General features: G+C 35.2%; 1 protein-coding gene across 1 annotated transcript in view; it reads right to left on the bottom strand.

Annotated features, from left to right (window-relative positions):
* Positions 1-16,306, bottom strand: part of LOC143224727 (putative chitinase 10) — an 83,816-nt gene extending 67,510 nt beyond the window's left edge. Inside the window, exon 1 of the mRNA XM_076452986.1 lies at positions 15,927-16,306. Coding sequence (XP_076309101.1) covers positions 15,927-15,929 — 3 coding nt within the window. The 5' untranslated portion in view covers positions 15,930-16,306. The remainder of the gene's footprint in view (positions 1-15,926) is intronic.
* Positions 16,307-18,805: the final 2,499 nt, after the last annotated feature.

The following is an 18,805-nucleotide window of genomic DNA, read 5'->3' as shown; positions in this document are numbered from 1 at the left end:
GTCACAAAAGCCACAGTAATAAAATATATTTCGTAATATCAATAAAATAGCCCTTCATCTATACCGACACTTGTACGAAATACCAAGACAGACTTTGGTAACCCTTCATATATACCGACACTTGTACGAAATACCAAGACAGATTTTGGTAACCCTTCATGTATACCGACACTTGTACGAAATACCAAGACTGATTTTGGTAACCCTTCATGTATACCGACACTTGTACGAAATACCAAGACTGACTTTGGTAACCCTTCATGTATACCGACACTTGTACGAAATACCAAGACTGACTTTGGTAACCCTTCATGTATACCGACACTTGTACGAAATACCAAGACTGATTTTGGTAACCCTTCATGTATACCGACACTTGTACGAAATACCAAGACTGACTTTGGTAATTTGTACAATATTTCTTCCTCTATGTGAGCGTATGAGAGAAAAAGTTTCATTTTTCACGCTTAGGGGTAAACAGAAACTGTGAGAAAAGGATTATATTTCAGAATTATACAGGGTAGCCCGTAAGTCCCTACCCATCCATAAGTTATTATGTTATATTCAATTACGCATGTATTATAAATTTATTTCTCTTTTTTTTCAGAGAAATATGGCTGATGTGAGCCCATTTACACTTGAAGAGCGTATTGTGACAAGTACGTGGGTACATGAACACAGCGAGAATGAGGGACAGCACACAGATACACTGGATACGTAAGATATATGGATGGGTAGGGACTTACGGGCCACCCTGTATGTCAGGAAGTAATAAATTAGTAAAGTAATTTAAATAAGGCTGTCTGTCGCTAGCTAAATACTGAGTTGAAGGAACGTGAACCGAACATTTTTGAGAAAACGCTCCTGTTGTAGGATGTCCAAGAACATAAGTCAATTCAAGTTATCACAAACTTATAATGTTTGCGACGAGTCATTCTCCTAGACTTGAACTACTTTTCTGTGTCAACACACATTTTGACTCATCAAGTAATCGCAATAAGAGAGCGTCCGGCCCTGGACACCCTTGTCTCAGAGAGAATATGATTATTTGATAACTTTATACAACACAAGCCCTGGTTAAAGAAGTTCGTGTTATGGACACCCCTGTCTCAGAGGGAATATGATTATTTGATAACTATATACAACACAAGCCCTGGTTAAAGAAGTACGTGTTATATTAGTTAAACAATAAAAATAATATTTAAAGTAACAGGCCAGTAATAAATAATGAAGTTTCATTCTGTAACTAATATCGTGACTGGACGAAATTAGTTACAAATAGTAAGTACGAATATCAACTCCACTGAAGACATAATTAGCTACAAATATTAAGTACGAATATTACGCTCCAGTTTTAAGTTACCGGTTTTAAACAGTTATATGCAACAATAAAAACATTAACTGAGAAATTGCCACATAGCTTGCATAGTAACAATAACTGAAAATAGCTTAATGAGATAACAATATCAGATGTTGTAGTAACAACAATATCCAAACGTGCTTAATGAGATAACAATATCAGATGTTGTAGTAACAACAATATCCAAACGTGCTTAATGAGATAACAATATCAGATGTTGTAGTAACAACAATGTCCAAACGTGCTTAATGAGATAACAATATCAGATGTTGTAGTAACAACAATGTCCAAACGTGCTTAATGAGATAACAATATCAGATGTTGTAGTAACAACAATATCCAAACGTTACTTGTCTACTATTCACGGTCAATAGGTTAGATAGCAACAGTTCTAAAATAAACAATAGGCAAACGTTATATCAGTTATTCTCGACATCAAATATAAATACAACAACAATATCAAATAATTTACTTTTCGTGGTTCTTATTGCAAATACATTCCGACATGGTCATAATTACAATTGAAGACAACTTAAAAATAATATTTTTGGGTTATAAATTCCGTTCTCAAAGTATGTATCGCAGACCAAGATACACTAAAACAAAAAATACGCTTTATTTTTAAAATATTTATCTAATGATAATCTCAAGTGGTTCTGAAGGAGCAAACAAAAACCTAACAGACTTTAGTGAAATACGTTAGAACAGCAGCCATACCTTCCAACTAAACATGGATTAGGCCGAGAAAAACTATCTGATTAATGAGGAAAATTTGGAAGGCTTGGATTATAAGAAAACTTCCTAATATATAGTAGTAAAGACTGCACACTCCTGGTGGTAATTCTGCATGTTAAAAATACTTAGTTATTGAACTAAAGTTCCAATGAATAAATTGTTTAATTGATTTGCAATTATGCTCAAATAACAAAATGAACTATTTGCAATGTCCTAGCACCGGTATTGAACTCCAAATTTTGTGTTATAAGCCTTCAGTCTTGTCGGTGTTTACAGAGAGACTGTTAGCTTAAGTCGTAGATTCTTGAAAAATAGGTCTTTCTACTAAATTTTTATTCATAATAGCGTTTGTAACTTGATTGGATATGACATGAACATTACATAAATCATTCTTTAAGCTTAAAAACATCTCATGATGGAAAACATCCAAATATCCTTTAAAATTAAAACTGATTTAAGAAAATCAAAGATTTTTGTTAGTTTGTTTTAAATTTTGCGCAAAGCTACACGATAGCTATCTCCACTAACCGTTTCTAATTTATCAGAGTAAGACTAGAGAAAAAGTAGCTGCTCATCATCACCCTCCGCCAACTCTTTGACCAAGAAAAAATGAAATTGACCTCACATTATAATGGCCCTACGGTTGAAAGTGCGAGCATGTTTAGTGTGACGTAGATTCGAACCCACGATTTTCCGAGTACGAGTCCAGAACCCTAACCACCTGGTTATGCAGGGTTAATCCAGAAAACTCATTCAACAATAAGAAACCAGCACAACAATAATAACTTTGGTTGAGTACAAATGTACTTTTAGAGTAAAATATTAACATTCGTGAGATAAAAGTATAAAAAACTGAAGTTATAGTTGTTTTAATAGAAGCTGAAAATGAAAAACACGCCACTTAATGATGAAGTTTGGAAAGAAACTCGCAAATGCCATCATCACCCGCTGCCAGCTCTTGGGCTATTCTTTTATCAACGAATACTGGGATTGCTCATAACTTTATAACGCCCTCAAGGATGAAAGGGGGAATATGTTTGATGTGACGAGGATTCGAACAAAAAACAACGACAAAGTAAAGCAAAGCCGACTTCTATCAGTCTAAATCTTAAAGGTACAAATTTCAAATGACCAAATATTAGTTTAGAACAAAATCTGATAATTAAAAACACATCTTTATTATCCATAATAAGTCCTCTCAGCAGTGGACTTAGAATGCTAAAACTTAAAATTCGATTGTTGTGGTGGACACAGCGCAAATAGCTCTGTAGTGATATTTGTTTCCTTGGATGAACGACTAGCAAATTTAACATGCTTCACAAAACTTAAATTCACGTTCCAAGTAACAGAGCATGTAGGAAAATTTGTTCGGCTTTTAAGTTCTTCTGTGAATTAACATTTCTAATACCTGAAGGCACCACAGTGTTCAGTAATCCGTGGAAAGTTAACATTTCTAATACCTGAAGGCACCACAGTGTTCAGTAATCCGTGGAAAGTTGAAAGATGCCTAGAAGATAAGGACGTTTAAGGTCCGTTACGCCTCTGTCCAATTGTCTTGTTAGAATAACAAAGATTTGTGTGAAAAAGATGGTTGCTTGTTACGGGTCGCGAGGCCTAATCTAACACAATACTGGCTTCACTGCAGGGGCTCCTATGAACAGGTTAATAACCCCTCGAAACCCACTCTATCAGAGAGAAAACTTCATTCATTACTCTGAACCCAAAAACGAGCCTACAGCCCCTGTAACTTCGGGACTGAGATGCAAGTTCCTTAAAAGTTATTTGTAATTTGTTCCAATAGTACTTGGCCCCCTAGTGGCACAACGGTATATCTATAGAATGATGATGCTAGAAGCCGGGTTTCGATACTCATGGTGAGCAAAGCATAGATAGCCCTCTGTGCAGCTTTGTGCTTCAATACAAAACAAACAACGAATCCTACAGCGCTTTCGTTCTACTTTCTTCTTACTTTATTCGTCAAAAGAAACGCCATTATAGTGTAGAGCGTCGTCTAGTGTCTGCCAACCGAGATAATAAAGAAACAGAAAAGAAATTGCATGTCACATAATAAAACAATAATGCTGAGAAACAAAAATATATCTTTATCAGTAGCGAAAATAAAGAAATATGTTATTAAACAAACATGTTTACTATATAATCGTCTAACTATAAAGTCAGCTATTTTTTCATTTTTGTTGAGTAAAAGAATTATGAGCGATAAGAAACGTAAATTTTAAGCCATATTTCTCACACATCCGTCTAGCTACAAAACCAGTTACTTTATCCCTAGTGCAGAACAATACAGATAATTTAGAATACATAAATACTATGTCACATTTCTCACATATTTATTAACCTATAAAGTCAACAACTTTCTAGTTCGTGTTCAATAAGTTTCTTATGTACTTTTTTCGAACAAATAACAGAATAAATTATGAATGATAATAACTAATAATTATTTTAAATCTTAATATTTTTTTCCATTCTTCATGGGAAAGTGTTTTATACAAGCTGATATCAAAGTATGTGTTTTGTAAAACAAGTTATGTTGTAACATTTATTCACCCGACAGTTTACTATTTTTAAAGCATACCAGGCCATCCTTGAGGAGTTGGAGAACACAGTAAAGGCAACATGAAAGATGTCTTACAAATCTAGAAGATTGAATAACTGGCAATATAAGGATCTGACCACAGCTCATGTTGAAATAAGGAGTCGACAATATGAAAAACTGCCCCAGTGTAGACGGTCTGCTTGCACACACACGCATGTGCAAAGATGTTTACATTAATAGACCACACTTATAAAATCGTTCGCAACCACAATGAAGAAGTAAGGTTAGAAATACAAAACTTGGTTTGGTGAACTATCGAATCGGTCCCTTTTCTGGCGGACGAGCACGAAGTTCGTATCCTAGTAACCTCACGGTCGAATGGCAGTGGGTCAAGTGCAAAGCTCGTGCATTGAGTGCATGCAACGTTTTCGCGTAGATGCAGGAATATTTCGGAAAGAATCGGTAAACTTTATTAAACAGCTAGCAGACATGAGATAATATGAAAGAGGTTGCTACGTAAAGGTCTTTTGTTTTCCATGGGGAACTGACTTGTAGGTTTTGAGGTCTAACAGGGTAACGCACGCTTTAAATCTAATGGGACTAAAACTTAGTAGTGAGAAAAATCTTTTTGTTTACCTTGTGCTATATTCAAGAAAATGTTAAATCGTTTAAAAAGTTCCACCTTTCATGGGTACCGAAGTTTTGATTTGATCATTTTAAATGTATACCTTGTTTTCAAACCGTAACACGACCAAACGTGTTACCGAACACAGTGGTTCATTAAGTACATAAGGATGTTACAAACAACAGAGGTTAAGTTAATACATAAGGATGTTAGCAACAACAGAGGTTAAGTTAATAAATATTTTAATTTTAAAGAACTCTCCTCTATCATAACTTGATCATAACTGTATAAACTTAACCAAATTTTAGAATATTCAGAAATTCAAAGCCAATTCAACTAAACTCATTGTTTTTATGAATATCCATTAATTCAGTTCAAAACTATTTCAACCAAAATCATAAAAATTCTAAAAATCCACTAATTCAAATCAAACAAAGTCATAAACGTTTGGAATTTCCACTTCAACCATAGTCATTAACTTTCTGAGTATCCGCAAATTCAAATCCAGTTCAACCGAAGCCAGTAGCTTTTGGAATACCCACTAAATCCAGTTCAGCTCAATCAATACACGTGAATCGTGGAGTGGAAGAGATGTCAAAGTTCAGCTCTCTTTTGGTACGCGTTAAAATAAGGCGTTGGAATCCAATTACATTTCTTGTTTGAGCTTAATGTGTTATAGAAGTAAGTTATACAATATTTTTTGTTGGTAAGCATAACCCTACACAAGTGCTATGCCCCCAGCAAGTATCGAACCCCAAATTGTGGCGTCGTAAGCTCTCAATTTTACCGCAGAGCAACCTGGTAGCTAGTCCTTCGAACATTTAGATACTTCCATAATGTTAACTTGTTAGAACAACAAACCAAACATGTCTTTCCAGAATTATACCACTCTGAACTTTTGAACAGCTACGACATGCGTGAACGTTTCATTAGCTTGCCACAATAATTTTATTCTGTTACCACATTTCTTAACATTAAAGATTTTGCTATTTAAAATTTTCTTTCCTAAAAGTATAGTTTTTATGTAGTTCGTAAAAGTACGAGCAATTTCTAAAAGCGTAACTTAAGTGTTTCTAATGAGTCACTCCCTGGTAGATGTCTCACGGTGGGACAGCAGTACGTCTTTGGAGTTACAACGCTAGAATCAGGAGTTCGATTCCCCTCGGTAAACATAGCAGATAGCCCAATATCGCTTTGGTATAAGAAAAACACACACCCTAGTAGAGGGAAGGAAACGTGTTCAAATATCAGTGGTGTAAGACTGGCATATTGTGCCATGGGTAGAGTTTGGTAAAAACCTGAATATGGACTATTTGGTACAGTTAAACAATATTAAAAACCTGAATATGGACTATTTGATACAGTTAAACAATATTAAAAACCTGAATATGGACTATTTGATACAGTTAAACAATATTAAAAACCTGAATATGGACTATTTGATACAGTTAAACAATATTAAAAACCTGAATATGGACTATTTGATACAGTTAAACAATATTAAAAACCTGAATATGGACTATTTGATACAGTTAAACAATATTAAAAACCTGAATATGGACTATTTGATACACTTAAACAATATTAAAAACCTGAATATGGACTATTTGATACACTTAAACAATATTAAAATCCTGAATATGGACTATTTGATACACTTAAACAATATTAAAAACCTGAATATGGACTATTTGATACACTTAAACAATATTAAAAACCTGAATATGGACTATTTGATACACTTAAACAATATTAAAAACCTGAATATGGACTATTTGATACACTTAAACAATATTAAAAACCTGAATATGGACTATTTGATACACTTAAACAATATTAAAAATCTGAATATGGACTATTTGATACACTTAAACAATATTAAAAACCTGAATATGGACTATTTGATACACTTAAACAATATTAAAAACCTGAATATGGACTATTTGATACACTTAAACAATATTAAAAACCTGAATATGGACTATTTGATACAGTTAAACAATATTAAAAACCTGAATATGGACTATTTGATACATTTAAACAATATTAAAAACCTGAATATGGACTATTTGATACAGTTAAACAATATTAAAAACCTGAATATGGACTATTTGATACAGTTAAACAATATTAAAAACCTGAATATGGACTATTTGATACAGTTAAACAATATTAAAAACCTGAATATGGACTATTTGATACACTTAAACAATATTAAAAACCTGAATATGGACTATTTGATACACTTAAACAATATTAAAATCCTGAATATGGACTATTTGATACAGTTAAACAATATTAAAAACCTGAATATGGACTATTTGATACACTTAAACAATATTAAAAACCTGAATATGGACTATTTGATACAGTTAAACAATATTAAAAACCTGAATATGGACTATTTGATACACTTAAACAATATTAAAAACCTGAATATGGACTATTTGATACACTTAAACAATATTAAAAACCTGAATATGGGCTATTTGATACAGTTAACCAATATTAAAATTACAGTTGTGCAAGGTTGTGAGGTCTCATTGTAAATGGATTAGATACTTATAGAAGAACTTTGGACTCGCTTCTTAACAAACGTGAGTTATTTTAAACTTCCAGATATGTTACGTGTTTATGAATTCTTTATAACATTTGGCTATAGCCAATGTCGAATGTTTTTTTAACTTCCAGATATATTACGTGCTTATTAATTCTTTATAACATTTGGCTATAGCCAATGTCAAATGTTTCTTCTCTCTCTCTTTATTTTATTTGAAAAAATAAAACCAAGACTTTAGAAGACAGTCATGTCATGACATCATTTCCTTCTAAATAAGACTCTAAAGGACAATTATGGCATGACATCAATTTCTTCTATCTTTAGTGGCTTGATGTCTCCAGTTTGGTTAAGATAAATAGGTAAGGACCTAAAGCACTCAAATAATCCTAAAATTTATCTATACAAAACATAGCTCGAACCTGGAATCCCATAAACGAATAATGGAAAAGTGTTCCTCCTTTTCAGATATGCTGGATGGATATTATAATAGACTTCCGTTTGTTCTGGAGGAATAAACCTAATTTTTAAAACTTGATAACAAGGAACCTAATTTTTAGGAAATAAAAGTTTTGAAACGGCCTGACTGAGTAATGAAAACATTCATAATAAAGTTTTATAAATCTAGTTTTGGGAAATAAGATGGTTTCAGTCTGTCCTTGGCTAGCTGTATCAAACTTACGAAGTTTGTCTGAATTTGTTTGAATATTAAACGTAAAAGTGATTTTTTGTTCTCAGAAAAGTATTCTTAATGTATTTATATTATGCTTGTAACTGAAAATCCCGAAACAATAATTTAGAGAATCGAATTCTTATGTTCCAGTCCTAGAGAACTTTCCTTATTGGTAATAAAAAGATTATTCAGCAACAAACATACGCTGGGCAACTTTATTTTAACTTTCTTTACTTTCAGCAGTCTAAAATAAAGTGACTTCAAGTGACAAGCTGAGAAAATGGACAGTAAGACAAACTTGTCAGTAATAACTATTTCCAATTAAGATGGTTGATTTGAGTTATTGTCAAACTAAAGTCATATAAAAATGAGGTTTGAGTTCAAATTATGGACACTGTATTTAATAACTCGTCGTTCTACATCAGCTTAGAAGGCCGGATATAATACAGCTACGTGGTAGTGACGTAGAAGGAACACTTCATAAAATTTGTTTGTTTTTGAGTTTCGCTCAAAGCTACACGAGGGCTATCTGCGCTAGCCGTCCCTAATTTAGCAGTGTAAGATAAGAAGGAAGGCAGCTAGTCATCACCACCCACTGCCAACTCTTGGACTACTCTTTTACCAATGAATAGTGGGATTGACCGTCACATTATAACGCCCCCACAGCTGAAAGGGCGAGCATGTTTGGTGTGATGGGGATTCGAGCCAGCGACTCTCAGATTACGAGTCGAGTGCCTTAACCACCTAGTCATGCCGGGGCCCATTTCCTAAAAGAAGTTTATTATTCGTTAATTTAAGCCTTGATGAAAATTACATGCGGTTTTAAAACATCTACATTCTCTCAGGACTCGCGGTTTCAGACAGAATATATCGATTTCCTTAAGATAAAGTGACTAACTCTATTTAAACAAAATTTGGGAATAATATTTCGGAAAAGTGAAGGTATGGAAACCCTTTATCGAATGACTTTATAAACTTACCTCAACAATAGCATACGGTTTCAATCTTTTGTAAAAGTTGATACTCAGTGAAGAAACATAAGTTAGTTCAGGGGTTAACCATAAGAGTAAAGTTAGTCTACTTACTGACTGACAGACACTTTCCAAAATGAACTCACACATACACACGCACAAAAATGTTGATTTTAATTAGAACAGAAAACTTTCAGAGATAATTTATAAAACGGGGAACTGAAACCAGAAATCGTTAAGAGTGGTACATTAATGACATTACTATAATCAAAACTAATATTCCACCGAGTAAAATATACAGGATGAGACGTTTTAAGTTTACACGATAAAATTATTTTATTTCATACCGTAAATCGATGTAATGTCTTTACTGTGTAAACTAAAGAAAGGTTGTCATTTGTCGTTTTAGAACCGTGCCGCGATCAAACATAAGTTTCAAATTACAACTTCCAATTATATATACGTGTGTGAGAGAGGCAGCATAAAATTCAACAGTCCTGGACACGACCCGAGTGTCATCATAGCTTGTTACAGTCCTGGACACGACCCGGGTGTCATCATAGCTTGTTACAGTCCTGGACACGACCCGAGTGCCATCATAGCTTGTTACAGTCCTGGACACGACCCGGGTGTCATCACAGCTTGTTACAGTCACCAGACACGACCTGGGTGTCATCACAGCTTGTTACAGTCTTGGACACGACCCGGGTGTCATCACAGCTTGTTACAGTCCTGGACACGACCCGGGTGTCATCACAGCTTGTTACAGTCCTGAACACGACCCGAGTGTCATCATAGCTTGTTACAGTCACCAGACACGACCCAGGTGTCATCACAGCTTGTTACAGTCCTGGACACGACCCGGTGTGTCATCACAGCACGACCCGAGTGCCATCATAGCTTGTTACAGTCCTGGACACGACCCGGGTGTCATCACAGCTTGTTACAGTCACCAGCCACGACCCAGGTGTCATCACAGCTTGTTACAGTCCTGGACACGACCCGGGTGTCATCACAGCTTGTTACAGTCCTGAACACGACCCGAGTGTCATCATAGCTTGTTACAGTCACCAGACACGACCCGAGTGCCATCATAGCTTGTTACAGTCCTGGACACGACCCGAGTGTCATCATAGCTAGTTATGATTTTTGATCATATGCTCCATATGGAGAATATGTTAATACTAGATAAAAATATATACTCTTCTTACAGACGAAAAGCCCAAGCCTGTAAACTAACAGTCTGACATCAGTATACGACCAATAATATAACATTGTTTTCTCTAAAGGCACTGTATTTATTAGTTATAATAAAAGTAACACGACATCAGACATATGTTATTACATTATGTAATAAAACAAATATATTAATTTAAACAAATGCTCAGTACAACACACTAATGTACATATTAAATTTCACTACATGTTTGATTGGTAATCCCGTGAGAAATGGGTGAGAAGAAAAAACTGAAGACACTGGGGGTCCAGGTTATTAGCCTTCTCACCACTGGACTTGTTATTAGCCTTCTCACCACTGGACTTTTTCATTAGCCTTCTCACCACTGGACTTGTTATTAGCCTTCTCACCACTAGACTTGTTATTAGCCTTCTCACCACTGGACTTTTTCATTAGCCTTCTCACCACTGGACTTGTTATTAGCCTTCTCACCACTGGACTTTTTCATTAGCCTTCTCACCACTGGACTTGTTATTAGCCTTCTCACCACTGGACTTGTTATTAGCCTTCTCACCACTGAACATGTCATTAGCATTCTCACCACTGGACTTTTTCATTAGCCTTCTCACCACTGGACTTGTTATTAGCCTTCTCACCACTGGACTTTTTCATTAGCCTTCTCACCACTGGACTTGTTATTAGCCTTCTCACCACTGGATATGTTATTAGCCTTCTCACCACTGGACTTGTTATTAGCCTTCTCACCACTGGACTTTTTCATTAGCCTTCTCACCACTGGACTTGTTATTAGCCTTCTCACCACTGGATATGTTATTAGCCTTCTCACCACTGGACTTTTTCATTAGCCTTCTCACCACTGGACTTGTTATTAGCCTTCTCACCACTGTACATGTTCGTTTTACAAACAAAGTAATTATTAATCAGGGGATAAAACAACCAGAACTTTCTTTGTACCCGAGTATCAAGACGTCTCCGCAACCTAACCTGATCAGTTCGACTTTTCTCACGATTTATTAACCAGACGGTCCCACATCTTAAAGTAATAAATACATTCACACACATATATATTTGCCACGTGGGGATCTACTGTTATGAAACAATACACAATCAGGATGGTTTCTCTACGAAGTTTTTGTTTAATACGACAGCAGAAAACAAAATCAGAAACTTTGTACTGATTGATCTGACTTTCTATGTATTGTGTTCTCCGTATTATTTAGCTGAACTCGCTAATGGAAATAAACTCGAGGGTCAGCCCACAGACACTGACTTTCTATGTATTGTGTTCTCCTTATTATTTAGTTGAACTCGCTAATGGAAATAAACTCGAGGGTCAGCCCACAGACACTGACTTTCCATGTATTATGTTATCCTTATTATTCAGTTGAACTCGCTAATGGAAACAAACTCGAGGGTTAGCCCACAGACACTGACTTTCTATGTATTGTGTTCTCCTTATTATTCAGTTGAACTCGCTAATGGAAATAAACTCGAGGGTCAGCCCACAGACACTGACTTTCTATGTATTGTGTTCTCCTTATTATTCAGTTGAACTCGCTAATGGAAATAAACTCGAGGGTCAGCCCACAGACACTGACTTTCTAGACCTAACGACATTAAAAATCACGTGATCACGTCCTGAAATTGACGCAGGTATTCCAGTTGTTCGTTACATCCTTGGCCTAAATATCAGCAGTTCAACCTTTTTTCGGTTCTTTTGGCCTACAGGTTTCCTAGCCTGAGGCTAGGGAGGGGCCAGCTGGCAACAGAAACAGGGACTGTGATAGGACAGCGTATTGTAGTTATTGAACCAGTGGATTAAAAAAAATCCATATGAGTTGATATTTTAAAGGCCCACTAGCTTGGCCTCAGGTTTACTTTGATATAGTCGGTATTCAGTTATCAAAACTACGTTCGATGAAATATCTCTCGGCCCTCATTCGCCCTCATAAGGTTTAAGAACCCGACAGGCAAGCAATCTTAATATCCTCCCTCAGCTCTGCGTAAATACAACCCACGCATTTTCATTTATGGCAACCAGCAAAGAACGCGCAGCGCCACCTAAGCAGGTCATGCAGATTTATTGTGACTGATAATACAAGCAAAAATCCGAGTGATATATTACTGTGAAGAACATATATATGAAAGTGTTCTGTTTTACTCACAGTAATTAAAAACACCGTTATATTCCTTGTCTTTATCACCAGTTTCTGAATTAGTAATGCAACAAACTATTCCTGACAGACCGCAGAACAAACCACTATGTTTATCAGCTTTGGACTTCTTATTAATGTTATGTGTCAATTTAAAATGTGCAGTAGGAAGACTGTTGTCTCAGACTTCTGACTAATGTGTTATATATCAAAAGGTGCAGTAGGAAGACTGTTGTCTCAGACTTCTGACTAATGTGTTATATATCAAAACGTGCAGTAGAAAGACTGTTGTCTCAGACTTCTGACTAATGTGTTATACATCAAAACGTGCAGTAGAAAGACTGTTGTCTCAGACTTCTGACTAATGTGTTATATATCAAAACGTGCAGTAGGAAGACTGTTGTCTCAGACTTCTGATTGATGTGTTATATATCAAAACGTGCAGTAGAAAGACTGTTGTCTCAGACTTCTGACTAATGTGTTATATATCAAAAGGTGCAGTAGGAAGACTGTTGTTTCAGACTTCTGACTAATGTGTTATATATCAAAACGTGCAGTAGGAAAATTGTTGTATCAGACTTCTGATTGATGTGTTATATATCAAAACGTGCAGTAGAAAGACTGTTGTCTCAGACTTCTGGTTACTGTGTTATATATCAAAACGTGCAGTAGGAAAAGTGTTGTCTCAGACTTCTGATTAATGTGTTATATATCAAAACGTGCAGTAGGAAGATTGTTGTCTCAGACTTTCAGTTATTATATATATATCATTGTATAATAAATATTACTTCTTTATGTTTAGGTTTAATATCGTCCCCCTCAGGTCAACATATAATGCTGTCTTTCACGTTTCAGTATATAATATTAACATTATAACAACTTTCTGATGTATATAGAAATGTGTCGCTACAATAGGTTAAATATTGCTGTTTTATATCGCTATTTACCTCAAGGTCTCCAATAGCAGACACAGACACCAATGATAAAAAAATAAATTAGGTTTCTCATACTCTTTGTCCACAAATACTAATTTTGAACATCATGAGTTCATAACGCATGGTTGCTAAGGGTTTTAGTAATTTTTTGTTAAGACGAAGTGATTACACAGATTCAAGGCTGTTACGCATGCGCCGTTTCTGTTTCTTTACGCTCGGATTATTCAACACCAAATAATCTAAACGCGACGTCGATTTTCTTATTTCGAACAATACACGAAGCTTAGAAACCTGTTGAGATAACGGGTCATGTATGTGACGTGGTACTGTACGGCAGTGATATGACGTATAGTTCAGAGACAAGTACAGTCTCAGTAATGTCAGTAAAAACGTATTGAGTGTATCACTTCTTGTAATCCTTGGTACTGTACAGCAGTGATATGACGTATAGTTCACAGACAAGTACAGTCTCATTCAAGTCAGTAAAAACGTAATGACTGTATCACTTCTTGTAATCCTTGGTACTGTACAGCAGTGATATGACGTACAGTTCATAGACAAGTACAGTCTCGGTAATGTCAGTAAAAACGTAATGACTGTATCACTTCTTGTAATCCTTGGTACTGTACAGCAGTGATATGACGTACAGTTCATAGACAAGTACAGTCTCATTAACGTCAGTAAAAACGTAATGACTGTATCACTTCTTGTAATCCTTGGTACTGTACAGCAGTGATATGACGTACAGTTCATAGACAAGTACAGTCTCAGTAATGTCAGTAAAAACGTAATGACTGTATCACTTCTTGTAATCCTTGGTACTGTACAGCAGTGATATGACGTACAGTTCATAGACAAGTACAGTCTCAGTAATGTCAGTAAAAACGTAATGACTGTATCACTTCTTGTAATCCTTGACATGATTGGAAGATCAAATTACACAGAATTATATTATTGTTAGTAACCTCAATATGGAAAAAATAACCAACTATGTGACAAATAGGATGTCATTTCAGTTTTAGCTGGATTAACTGCTAGGAGAAAGTACAGGTTATTAACCAAAAACAGAAAGCATTGTTTAAAAAACAATTATTGTTACACAGAACATTTCTTGTGGTTAAAGGTGTTAATAAATGGACTGTAGCAAGTGGTACATAGCTTTCTTAGTAAGGTTTCAGTTACAGGTGTTAATAAATGGACTGTAGCAAGTGGTACATAGCTTTCTTAGTAAGGTTTTAGTTACAGGTGTTAATAAATGGACTGTAACAAGTGGTACATAGCTTTCTTAGTAAGGTTTTAGTTACAGGTGTTAATAAATGGACTGTAACAAGTGGTACACAGCTTTCTTAGTAAGGTTTTAGTTACAGGTGTTAATAAATGGACTGTAACAAGTGGTACATAGCTTTCTTTGTAAGGTTTCAGTTAAAGGTGTTAATAAATGGACTGTAACAAGTGGTACATAGCTTTCTTAGTAAGGTTTTAGTTACAGGTGTTAATAAATGGACTGTAACAAGTGGTATATATCTTTATTTAGTAAGGTTTTAGTTACAGGTGTTAATAAATGGACTGTAGCAAGTGGTATATATCTTTATTTAGTAAGGTTTTAGTTAAAGGTGTTAATAAATGGATTGAAACATATTCTATCGCCACAACATCTAATTTAATTTTCAGCAACATCAAAACCAGTAGCCGTGAGATGACAATAAATACAGAAGATAGGTAATGAATAAAGACATATCATGATATATCACCATAATGAAACCATGTATCGAAGACATATTTCTAGTAAAGTTGTTTTCAACATTTCATCTAACAGTTGCGAAGTTTTCTTTCTCGCGTGTTAATTCGCGTGTTACAAAAACGTAGAAATAACTCACAATACACACTGAGTTATCTCTGTAAAACTGTAACCTTTATTATAAAAACGTAAAATTAATTTTGAAAGCCACACAAGTCCTGTGATCTCCGACATGAGCTCATTCATGAATTTTAGGTGAAGTTTATTAAATGAAGGTTATACAATATATATAAATGTGCAATAAAGAGACGATTTGTACATTGTTAACAATGGAAACTGTTCTTAAACTTTTCTTAAATAACCGAATTTCTTTTAACACTAAAGTTTTTTTAAATTTTCTCAGAAAGACTAGAAATGATTTGCTCACCATGATTTCGGTTGTAAATGAAACCAACTTCCTACGGTGTCACTGGTTGTAGCAGTGTGCCGCCGTTCTTTCCGGGTTTTTCTTTGTAGGTGTACACGTTTCGTCTGTCACTCACAGAAGTAAACTTCTAGTGTTCCAGCAGTGAAAATTGTCCAATGAAGTAAGAAATATCCACCTACTAAAAGTGCACCTTTGAGGTACAAGTGTAATCTTTTGTGTAAAACTGTTGAAATTGTTCTGCGGGCTGACAAAAGTAATAGTTTTTGGTCAGAGAAAAAAACCTCACACTGTCCAAAGTGTGGGCTAGAAACACGGAGATGTCTTACTCAGTCTTAGTTCACAAGCACGGACAGCAAAGTTCTACACAACCACCTAACGGGACTTCACATTTTACCTGATTTTGTTTGCATATCCTGGTCCTAATCCAATCGGAAAGGAAATGTAGGTCACGTGATCAAGCAACCAATGGTAGCTTACAAAACTGGGTGACCAGTATGAGAGACTGAGAAGTGGAGTTTTCTCTGTGTTTCTTGCCAGGTAGAGTAGACTGGTTATCCTTCAAGGATAAGTTGGATATGCCAAATATTTGATAATTTCCCAGACTACGACTGTTACTTTTCTCCTTCAATTTTTCTTTTTGTTCCAAGAAAATGAAATTGACGAAACCTGTCCACGTGTCCGAAAAAAAAAAATGTTCTTTTTGTTTCTTTCCAAAAATAGTACGAAGAATTATCATCACAGTATACTGGCACAAATAAACATCCGAAGGAATGAGCCAGTAATTTTTACAAGACAGAAAAACAAGACCAGTCAAGGATGACGGCCATGACAACCTCAGTTAGTCAAGACAGATGCCATGCGATAAATAGAACACGATGTATATACTGACCATTTTTAACAAAGTAACATTTTCGTGCGCTGAGTTGAACTTGTTGCAGTATTAAATAGTAATTAAATATACTTAAGCAAGATATTTTTATACGTTGTTTCCTTTGAACGTGCAATAGAGTAACGGAACAAGACCAGACTTTCTATTGGTTGAGACATAACTGAGAGTTATTTTAATTTGTTGGCTCTCAAACTTTTTGAAAAGCAGAATAAATGTTGAGGAAACCTTCTGGAGTTATTTACTCCAGAGCCAGGGAGGATCAGCTGGTCCTATCATCGTGTATGTAAATAACACATCCTGGAAAGACCCCAGTCATAGGATATCCCTCACAATTCACCGATGATTTACCATTTTGGAAAAGCACCCCAACACCATCTGTATCAGCCACAAATGCAGAACTCTAATTAAACAGAAAAAGTGATTATAATTAGCATACCAGAAAAACCAACTTTCGCAAAATTAATCAAACGTAAACAAGAACTAACAAAGTTATATATGAACGGAACATTCCTCCATAATGCTGTATACACCAAATTCGTAGGACTAACACATGATTCGAAACTGACAGGATAAACTAGTCAAATAATATCAGAACCAAAACCTGGCAACCAACAAACTATGCTAGGAGTAAAACGGGAAAACACAGTGGCGCCACACCTGTCAACATACTAAAAATATACAATATATATATATATGTATAATATAAAAATGTACAATATATATATAATATAAAAATATGAAATATATGTATAATTGATTACACGACTTTCACGTTGCACCATTACTTGTACATAGTAAACTACGACTTTCACGTTGCACCATTACTTGTACATAGTAAACTATGACTTTCACGTTGCACCATTACTTGTACATAGTAAACTACGACTTGAACGTTGCACCATTACTTGTACATAATAAACTACGACTTTCACGTTGCACCATTACTTGTACATAGTAAACTACGACTTTCACATTGCACCATTACTTGTACATAGTAAACTACGACTTTCACATTGCACCATTACTTGTACATAGTAAACTACGACTTTCACGTTGCACCATTACTTGTACATAGTAAACTACGACTTTCACGTTACACCATTACTTGTACATAGTAAACTACGACTTTCACGTTGCACCATTACTTGTACATAGTAAACTATGACTTTCACGTTGCACCATTACTTGTACATAGTAAACTACGACTTTCACGTTGCACCATTACTTGTACATAGTAAACTATGACTTTCACATTGCACCATTACTTGTACATAGTAAACTACGACTTTCACGTTACACCATTACTTGTACATAGTAAACTACGACTTTCACGTTGCACCATTACTTGTACATAGTAAACTACGACTTTCACGTTGCACCATTACTTGTACATAGTAAACTACGACTTTCACATTGCACCATTACTTGTACATAGTAAACTACGACTTTCACATTGCACCATTACTTGTACATAGTAAACTACGACTTTCACGTTGCACCATTACTTGTACATAGTAAACTACGACTTTCACGTTACACCATTACTTGTACATAGTAAACTACGACTTTCACGTTGCACCATTACTTGTACATAGTAAACTATGACTTTCACGTTGCACCATTACTTGTACATAGTAAACTACGACTTTCACGTTGCACCATTACTTGTACATAGTAAACTATGACTTTCACGTTGCACCATTACTTGTACATAGTAAACTACGACTTTCACGTTACACCATTACTTGTACATAGTAAACTATGACTTTCACGTTGCACCATTACTTGTACATAGTAAACTACGACTTTCACGTTACACCATTACTTGTACATAGTAAACTACGACTTTCACATTGCACCATTACTTGTACATAGTAAACTACGACTTTCACGTTGCATCGTTACTTGTACATAGTAAACTACGACTTTCACGTTGCACCATTACTTGTACATAGTAAACTACGACTTTCACATTGCACCATTACTTGTA

The sequence above is a fragment of the Tachypleus tridentatus genome, chromosome 9 (assembly GCF_004210375.1).
Source record: "Tachypleus tridentatus isolate NWPU-2018 chromosome 9, ASM421037v1, whole genome shotgun sequence".
NCBI classification, from domain to species: domain Eukaryota; kingdom Metazoa; phylum Arthropoda; class Merostomata; order Xiphosura; family Limulidae; genus Tachypleus; species Tachypleus tridentatus.
The sequence above is the reverse complement of the archived record's forward strand: the minus strand, read 5'-3'. Positions and strand labels throughout refer to the sequence as shown.